Genomic DNA, 8,679 nt, shown 5'->3' with positions numbered 1-8,679 from the left:
TCACCCCCTACCCCCAACCCCCAAAAGTCACCCCTGAATCTGCCCCGCAAGCGCATCATAAATGCCCATGGGAAAATACTCGGCATCGAGACTGAAAAAGTTCATGCCGTCAGCAAACATCATGTCGCCTGGGTTCATTGGGATTTGGCCGCCGAGGTGTTGGCCTTGCCAGCTGGGTTGTTGTTGTTGTTGTTGTTGGAGTGTTGTTGTGTTTGTGTTGTTGTTTGTGTTGGATGGATTGGTGTTGTTTGAGGGGTTTGTGGTGAGGGGGTGGACGGGGGGATTGTTGGTAGAGGTGGAGGGTTGGGAGTGGAGGGTGTGGTGGAGTGTTGAGGATGAGGTTTGGGTAGGTGTAGGTGTGGAAGCTGTGTTACTCCCTGGATTCACAGCAGCACCACCATCTGAATCCAGCGCCGCACCACCCTCCCACCTCTCCACAAACCTTTCCAACATCCGCCTCAGCCCACGCGCAATATGATACGTCAAATGGCGCTCACTCGCGCGCGCCTCAGCGAGCAACCTCACGATATCGCCTACCAGCCGGACAAGCACGGCCTGGTCATGCACGACGACGAGGCCCTCACGACGCCACTCGAGCTGGACTTTCAGCAGGAAGACGGCGGCAAAGGTGATGTTGGTGTGGAGGTAGAGGGGGACGCCGACGACGGATTTGCGGATATCGGGTTCGTGGAGGACGATGTCGAGGATGGCGATGGCGGAGGTGATTGCTGTTGTTGCGGAGTCGCGGCGGTCGGGGGAGAGCGGGGTGGTTGGGGAGGGGGTGATGGCGCGGAGGGAGAGGGAGTTGAGTTGGAGGCGGGCGAAGTGGTAGTGCAGGTGGACGCCCTTGGCTGGGTAGTTTGAGATGTAGGGGTTTGGGGCTGTTTGTTGAGGTGGTTGTCAGTGTGTGGTCGGGTAGGGAGAGAGGAAAAAGGGGGGCATACCGAGCCGGGCCTCCCAGCGATGCCGCCACACGTCGAGGTCGTAGTTGAACTGCCTTAACCGCTTAAACTGCTCGTCGTCCAGGGCGGCGCCGTGGTCCTGCACAAAGGCGTCGTAGATCTTGCTCAGGATGATGAACACGCCGACCTGGCTGTGCAGCCGGTGGTCAGCCGCGGTGATGCCGGGCAGGCGGAGAAAGTGCTCGTGGTTTGTGATGGCAACGTCTTCGCGGATGACGGGCGGGCGGCCGTACGCGATGCTGAAGTGGTGGTCGCACACGTAGAGAAAGTACCAGAGCCGGGCGCGCTCGACGTGCGACTGGTCGCCGTTCATGACGCGCGAGAAGGACTGGTGGAGGAGGAGCTCGGTGGCGATGCGGACGGCGTGGCCGGACAGCTTCCCTGGGAGCAGCAAGTCAGACGGACATGTAGATGAAGGGCGAGTGCAGGTAGGATACTTACAGGATACATCACTCAACCAGAAAGCCCCTATGCAGAACCCCCTCACATCGTCCAGACTGTGGTAGCGGTCGAACATGGAGTCGGCGACAAGGCCGAGAAACTCGGCATAGCAAATGTCAAAGGTCCCCTCCTTGCCCGGGATATGCAGCGCCGTGACGGCCAGGATGGCGGCCGCCAGAACGCCCGACGACCTCCGCACCGCCGTCAGATTGTCGTGCACGAGGGCAATGCCGCCCCAGAGATAGTGGTTGAGCGAGGTGTCAAAGTAGCGAAACAGCTCGGCGGCCTCGGACTCGGCGACCTTGCCGTTGGAGATGAAGTCGTCTTCCAGCCAGTCGCGGTTCGGGCCGGACGTCGACCTGGTCGGGTTGTTGCGCAGGTTCCGCAGCTTCGTGACCTCGAACAGGCTGGCCATGGGGGCGGAGGCGAGGGTGGTGTTTTCGTCTTGGTCGCGGGTGCGCGGGTTGGGGGAGTTTTCGCGCGTCATGGCCATGCCTGGGACCTGGCGCTGGTTGCGCGGCGAGACGTGGTCGTGCGGGCTGGCGGCGGCGGCGGTGAGGTCTGAGATGGATCTGGCATGCTTCATGTCCGGACGGTCAGGGGGAGGAGGGGCGTACGAGTCCTCGGGGTCGGCAACGGCGGCGGCGGCGACGGCGGCAAAGGAATGCAACGGGGGCAAGTTGGAGCGGCGCAGGACTTCGGTGACGGCGGCCTGAAGCTGCTCGAGCTTGTCCTCCATGGAGTTCTTCCATCTGGTGTATGGCTTAGTGGGCGTTGTGGAGGTGAGGGGAGGTGATGAGAGGGTGTGAGATGTGCTTACCCTGATTCGTCCTCGAGCAGAGTCTGCAAGCTCTTGTTTACGACGCACTGCAGGCCGAGGCGTTGGCAGCGATTGCACTTTTTGTTTGAACCCTGGCCATCACAGCGCACCTTGCGCGACTGGCACTCTTTGCCTGCGCAGGGGGGGATCAGAGCGAAGAACGGGGAGAGGGAAGTACACGGAAGTGGAGCATGATGAGAAGAAGAAAGCACAAGTAGGGGACGGAGATGTCACGACAACACACACATACACACACAAGGAGAGAAGCCCAGACGTCTGGGCGGGAAAGCAAAAAAAAAAAACCAGACGAGACAACAAAGACTCACAAGCACGGATCTTCCTCGAGATCTTCGGAACGTGGTCTTGGCCGGCAGGATTCCCGCCCGGATTAGCAGCGGCAGGAGTGCCGACGGCGCCGTGAAGACCGGCACGAAGACCGGGATGAGGATTAGTAGGAGTGGTAGTGGTGGTAGGAGTAGTGGTAGTAGTAGCGGCAGAGGTGGTGGTGGTGTTCCCACTGTTATTACCCCCTGAAGCCGCAGCACCAGCACCACCACCAGCACCACCGCTTGCACTACTGGGCGTCACACTGGCCGTCTTTGCACGGGCATACGACGGCGGTGCAGCAGTCGTCGCAGGCGCCGAGGTATGTTGTTGTTGTTGTTGTTGCTGTTGTTGTTGTTGTTGCTGTTGTTGTTGTTGTTGATGCTGTTGCGGGTATGGGTGATGATGATGATGATGAGATTGAGCATGGCCGCGGACGGGAGACTGATGATGGATGATGTGATGATGATGATTCCCGAGGAGATTCCCGGGATGATGGATGGGAGAGGCGATGATGGGATTGTTGTTGGCGTTGACGTTATTGTTGCCGCCCCCAGGACTGGCCGTCGCAGTAGCAGCATGTCCAGGACCAGGAGCAGCGTCCTGGGTATCGGAGTATGAACGCTTCATGGCGTCCAGGTCCAGGTCCAGGACCGGGTGGGCAGGGTGCACAACAGCAAGCAGCAGTAGTAGTAGCAGTGAAGTGTGGGCACTACTACTACTACTACTACTACTACTACTACTACTACTGTGGAGCGAGCTTATAGTGGCCGTGTACTATAATGGGCGATATGCGAGATGCGATATGCGATGTCGTGCAGAGAGAGGCGAGCGACGACGGAGGGAGGGAGAGAGAGCACAAGCAAGCAAAAGCGGTGCGAAGTCCAGGGCGGGCGCGCAACGAACAACGAACAACGACGAACGAGAAGAAAAGAAAAGAAGAGACGAAACAAGACAACGGGGCGGCGGCGGAGGGAAGGCCGAGAGACAGCGGGGGCGGGGGGGGCCACCACCTTATAGCTTAGTAGTAGTAGTAGTAAGAGGGAAAGGATATTAATAATGACGAGAATAATTGACGCTCCTTGAAGATTGTGTGTGTGGCCTGACTATCATGTTTGCGGGGATTGGCAGGCGGCAGTTGGGGAGTGACAATTACTACGACTACGACTACGACTACTACTACTACTACTACTACTACTACTACTAATTACTACTATTACCACTCCTACTACAGCTACTGTGCCTGTTCGTCTGCCGTGTACACTGCCGCGCCCTCCCCCGCCTAAGCAACTACGCAGCTCTCATCCTGGCCGCCGCACATCTCCGCACGTCCCCTTCCTACCACCACCTCCACCTCCACCACTACCGACTCCCGCACCCGCTCAGACTCAGACTCAGACTCAGGCGCAGACAGTTCCGCGGCCTTGGCAAATCGCGGTATTCTGTCCGCACTTGTTGATACTGTTCAACGTGCACGGACACCAAGCACGTCCTGTCCCACATGTAATTAGCAGGAACCTTTGACACTCAACACATACTTGCCAGGGAAGGCACGATGTAGTAGAATGCAGCAGGTACCCCGCCAGCCCCACTTTTAGCTGCCCCACCCGCATCCGGCAACGACATCTCATCTTATCTCATCTCATCTCAATTCATCGCCCCTTCCTCTTTTAGTGCGCATTTCTTGTGTGTTTGTATTGTGTTATATCGCCACTTGGGCAGGCACGATGGAGCTTGATGACGCTCACTGGGGCACACGCACGGACGCCATTGATTAGGTACTGCCTTATTGCCTCACTGCCTCAGACCTATACTCCTACTATACTACTACTACTACTCCACTACTCCTCCACTACTACTCCTCAGCTCCAGCTCTCTCTATATATACATACACCCTCTACTACACACCCGCACCTATATCAACATACCACCTCCCTGCGAACCACTCATCTAGCCCCTTATCTGCCGGCCTGTCTTGGGTCTAGTTAGTATATACACTCTTGAAACTGCCCTTCCAAGCTCGTCGGGGCTGGCCTATCTGTGTGATAGTGATTGACCGGCAGCCTGCGTCTGGCCAGGGAACTCTCCATCGTACCACTATACCAAACATCCTGCTTGTTTTACTCCCTCGTCCATCTCTTGGCCCCATCCCATCTGCTCTTGGCTGTCCACCATCCTATCCGTGGACATCCTGAGGAGGGTACTTGGGGGACAACGCCTGCAACCTGCTGATACTTGCCGGTACGACAACGAGCTATCGAATCCGATCCCATCCGCTCTCTGCCTGCGTAGAGGAAAAGAAGAAAGGAAAAAAAAAAAACCTTATAAGCTGCACTCGTTGGCGTCTGCTCAATCGTCTTTTTTTTTTTTCTTTGTTTACATTCACAGACTCCTGGGCCACCATCCAACCCCAGATTGCCCGATCCACCTCGATCAATATCAAAGTCACACCACACACACATACACACACACACCACACACCATATCATGCCACCACCACCACCACCACCACCAACACCACATCATCATCATCATCCAACCGTCGTCTCCGCTGGCAATGCCATGCCCACGCACTCTGATGCACTCATCGTCAATCAGCTGCTTGTAGGCGTGCATATTGCCGCTGCGGCCGAGGCGATGGCGCTGGCCGCGAGAGCGGGACTGAACACGCGAGAAGTGTACGAGGTGGTGCGTCATGCGGCCGGGAATAGCGCTGCGTTTGAGAAGCGCGTGCCGCTGATGCTGGACGGCCACTGGTCCCCGCTCTCGGCCCTGAACTCCGTCGTCGAGGACATGGTGAGACGCATGCTGTGCTTGCAACGATTGGCCTGCCTGCCTGCTGATGCCTGATTACAGCGCGCCGTCACTGCTGCCGCCCGCCGGCACAACTTCCCCGTGCCCCTGGCCTCTGCGGCCGAGCAACTCTGCATCGCTGGTCTGGCCCAGGGCTTTGGCCGAGACGACGACGCCGGGCTCGTCAGGACATTCCTGCCCGGCGCCCCCTCGTTGGTCCATGACCAGAGCAGGAGAATCAGCCTGAGCGCCGAGCCAACCCCGTCCACCACGCCCAAGGAGCTCGCAAAGGTCGGCTTTGTCGGGCTGGGAACCATGGGCCAGGGCATGGCCGCCTCCCTCATCCGCGCCGGTCTTCCCGTCCACGGCTACGACCTGCACCGCCCGGCGCTGGAGAAGTTCTTGGCAAACGGAAAAGGGGCCGTCGAGGCCGGAGCTCCTGCAGACGCTGCCCGGCACGCTCAACTCTTCATCCTCATGGTCCAGAATGCCGCGCAGGTCGAGGATGTCCTCTTCGGGTCCGGCGCTGCGGTCGAGAGCCTGCCCCAGGGTGCGACCGTGATGCTGATGTCGACCGTCGCGCCCTCCTTTGCCAAGGGCCTCCAGGAGAGGCTCGTTGCCGCCGGCAAAGACTTGGACATGGTCGACGCGCCCGTCAGCGGAGGCGTCGCCCGTGCCGCCAACGGCAACCTGACCATCATCTGCTCCGGCAACAACACTGCCTTTCCCGAGGCCAACACCGCCATTGCTGCCATGAGCGGCACCGACAAGAACGTCTACCGCGTCCAGGGGGGCGCCGGGGCAGCCTCGGCCGTCAAGCTCATCAACCAACTCCTGGCCGGCGTCCACATTGCCGCAGCGGCTGAGGCGATGGCCTTCGGAGCCAAGCTCGGGCTCAACACGAGAGACTTGTTCGCTACCATCTGCAACTCCACCGGCCACAGCTGGATGTTCGAGAACAGAGTGCCGGCCATGCTGTCCGCCGACTGGACCCCGCATTCCGCGCTAGCCATCTTCGTCAAGGACCTCGGCATCGTGCTCGACGAGGCCAAGCGACTCTCCTACTCTGCCCCTCTGTCCGCCGTCGCCCACCAGCTGTACCTGTTTGGCGCATCCAGCGGCTGGACAAGCGACGCCGATGCTGGTGTTGTGCGTGTGTGGGAAAAGATGGCCGGCGTGAACGTGTCGTCGGCGGCGGCGAGTGCTGGTTCTTTAATTGACAACAAGGACGACGACGGCGACACTGACTTCATCCCGAGAGAGTATCCGGCGCTGCCAGCCGACGACCTCCTCGCCTCCCTGCCACCCCCGTATCCGCACCCCGAACATGTCCTCGACACGATCCGGCGCCGTATTGCAAGTAAAGACGCGCCCGTGCTCGTCGTGCTCGACGACGACCCGACCGGCACCCAGACATGCCACGACATTGCCGTCCTCACCGTCTGGGATCATGAGACCCTCCTGTCCGAGTTCCGCACCGGAACCACCGGCTTCTTCATCCTCACCAACTCGCGCGCCCTGCCCACGGACGAGGCCACTGCGCTGATTACTACAATCACCCGCAACGTCGCCGCCGCTGCTGCTGCTGCCTCATCACGCCCCTTTAACATCGTCCTCCGGGGCGACTCGACCCTGCGCGGCCACATGCCCGCCGAACCCGACGCCGTCGAATCCGTTCTCGGCCCGGCACACGCCTGGATCCTCGCTCCCTTTTTTCTCCAGGGCGGTCGTCTCACCATCAACAACATCCACTACGTCCACGAGCCCCCGCTCCTCGTGCCCGCAAGCCACACCCCCTTTGCCCAAGACGCCTCCTTTGGCTACCGGAGCTCGAACCTGCAAGACTACGTTCGCGAGAAATGCGGTCCCCGCTTCGACGACGCCCACACCTGCTCCATCAGCATTGAGACTCTCCGCACTGGCGGTCCTGCCGCCGTGACCGCCGCCCTCCTCGCCGCCCCGCCCCGCTCCGTCATCCTCGTCAACGCCGTGGCCGAGTCAGACATGTTCGTCTTTGCCGCCGGCCTGCTCAACGCCGAAGCTACAGGTAAGCGGTATCTGTACCGCACCGCCGCCGCATTCATCTCCGCCCGCCTCGCAATCACCCCTATCGCGCCCCTAACGCCGCAAGACCTCGGCATCGACACCACATCCGCCTCTGCGCCCGGCGGGCTCATCGTCGCGGGGTCCTACGTCCCCAAGACAACAGCCCAACTCGCCCGTCTGCGCGAGCGTCGCGGCGCCCGCCTCGCCGTCCTCGAACTCGACGCCGGCGTGCTCAGCAGCCACGTCTACGACACCAGCTCCTCCTCCTCCTTCTCCTCCTCCTCCTCCTCCCCCGCCTTCTCCACAGCAGCAGAATCCCTCATCGCAACCACAATCTCCCAAGCAAACACCCTCCTGTCCTCTGGTGGTGGTGTCGACGTCCTCGTCATGACATCCCGCACCCTACTCTCCGCACCCTCCTCGCACACGACGAGTCTGCGCATCAACCGCGCTGTTGCCACTGCGTTGGAGCGCGTCGTGAGGGGCGTGCATGTCCGGCCCAGGTATGTCGTTGCTAAAGGGGGGATTACCGCGTCTGGGGTTGCGACGGTCGGGCTGGGCATGAGGAGGGCGGTTGTGGTGGGGCAGGTTGGGGGTGGGGTGCCGGTTTGGCGGTGTTGGGAGGGGGGGCCTGATGGGGAGGGGGGACATGATGGGGAGGGGGATGGCAAGGAGGGTGATGGCAAGGAGGGAGTGAGACATCGTGGTGTGCCCGTCGTGGTGTTTCCGGGGAATGTGGGTGGAGTGGATATGTTGGCGGATTTGGTTGCGAGGTGGGGGGTTGAGTAGAGCGGGTAGAGACATGGGAGGGGGGATTTAATGGTGGGAGGAGATGGGAAGGGGGAAGGTGGGAAGGGGGATGATGTGTCTTGATAGTTTGTTTCGTTTGCTTTATTGTTCGTTCATTTCGTGTGTTCGCTCATTTCATATGTTCGTTCCTTTCTTTGTTTGTTTATTTCGTCTGTTCGTTCATTCCGTTTGTTCGTTCATTTCACATGTCCGTTTGTCTATCCGTTTCCTACACATCTACACATCCATATCTCCACATCCACATCCATACCATACATACCATACATACAATACCACACCATACGTGTCCCAACAATAAATATATATCAAACACACGCCAACTTCACCCATCTGTCTATTTTCCCCCTAGTCCCTAACCCCCTTCCCACAGCACCACAGCACCACAGCACCACAGCACCAAGCACCACAGCACCAACCATCACGGAATCAAAGGATGTCTCCCCCTACTCCCACCACCACCAGCACCACCACCACCACCCCTCC

The 8,679-nt window shown here is 59.5% G+C and overlaps 2 protein-coding genes across 2 annotated transcripts; one reads left to right on the top strand and one right to left on the bottom strand.

Moving 5' to 3' along the window:
- Window positions 1-18: 18 nt before the first annotated feature.
- On the bottom strand, window positions 19-3,521 carry EJ05DRAFT_479251 (uncharacterized protein). Its single transcript, XM_033744632.1, has 5 exons — window positions 2,550-3,521; window positions 2,224-2,356; window positions 1,404-2,155; window positions 945-1,343; window positions 19-881 (listed from the first exon to the last, which is right to left on the bottom strand). The coding sequence occupies exons 1-5, from the start codon at window positions 3,175-3,177 to the stop codon at window positions 28-30; spliced, it is 2,766 nt and encodes a 921-aa protein (XP_033597282.1). The 5' UTR covers window positions 3,178-3,521; the 3' UTR covers window positions 19-27.
- A 1,588-nt stretch (window positions 3,522-5,109) lies between these two features.
- EJ05DRAFT_494324 (uncharacterized protein) lies at window positions 5,110-8,175 on the top strand (the record flags this gene model as incomplete). Its single annotated transcript, XM_033746187.1, has 3 exons — window positions 5,110-5,343; window positions 5,404-8,002; window positions 8,081-8,175. The coding sequence occupies 3 exons, from the start codon at window positions 5,110-5,112 to the stop codon at window positions 8,173-8,175; spliced, it is 2,928 nt and encodes a 975-aa protein (XP_033597281.1).
- Window positions 8,176-8,679: the final 504 nt, after the last annotated feature.

The sequence above is a fragment of the Pseudovirgaria hyperparasitica genome, assembly GCF_010093815.1.
Source record: "Pseudovirgaria hyperparasitica strain CBS 121739 unplaced genomic scaffold EJ05scaffold_15, whole genome shotgun sequence".
Taxonomy (NCBI): Eukaryota; Fungi; Ascomycota; class Dothideomycetes; order Acrospermales; family Acrospermaceae; genus Pseudovirgaria; species Pseudovirgaria hyperparasitica.
This window is presented reverse-complemented; position numbering and strand designations above follow the sequence as displayed.

Excerpts from the sequence above, each read along its gene's own strand:
- EJ05DRAFT_479251 (XM_033744632.1), bottom strand. The coding sequence starts at position 3,177 with ATGAAGCGTTCATACTCCGATACCCAGGACGCTGCTCCTGGTCCTGGA. Across the intron at positions 2,156-2,223 it reads CTGCTCGAGGACGAATCAGG|ATGGAAGAACTCCATGGAGG; the intron begins GTAAGCACATCT and ends GCCATACACCAG. Across the intron at positions 1,344-1,403 it reads CTGGTTGAGTGATGTATCCT|GGAAGCTGTCCGGCCACGCC; the intron begins GTAAGTATCCTA and ends TGCTGCTCCCAG.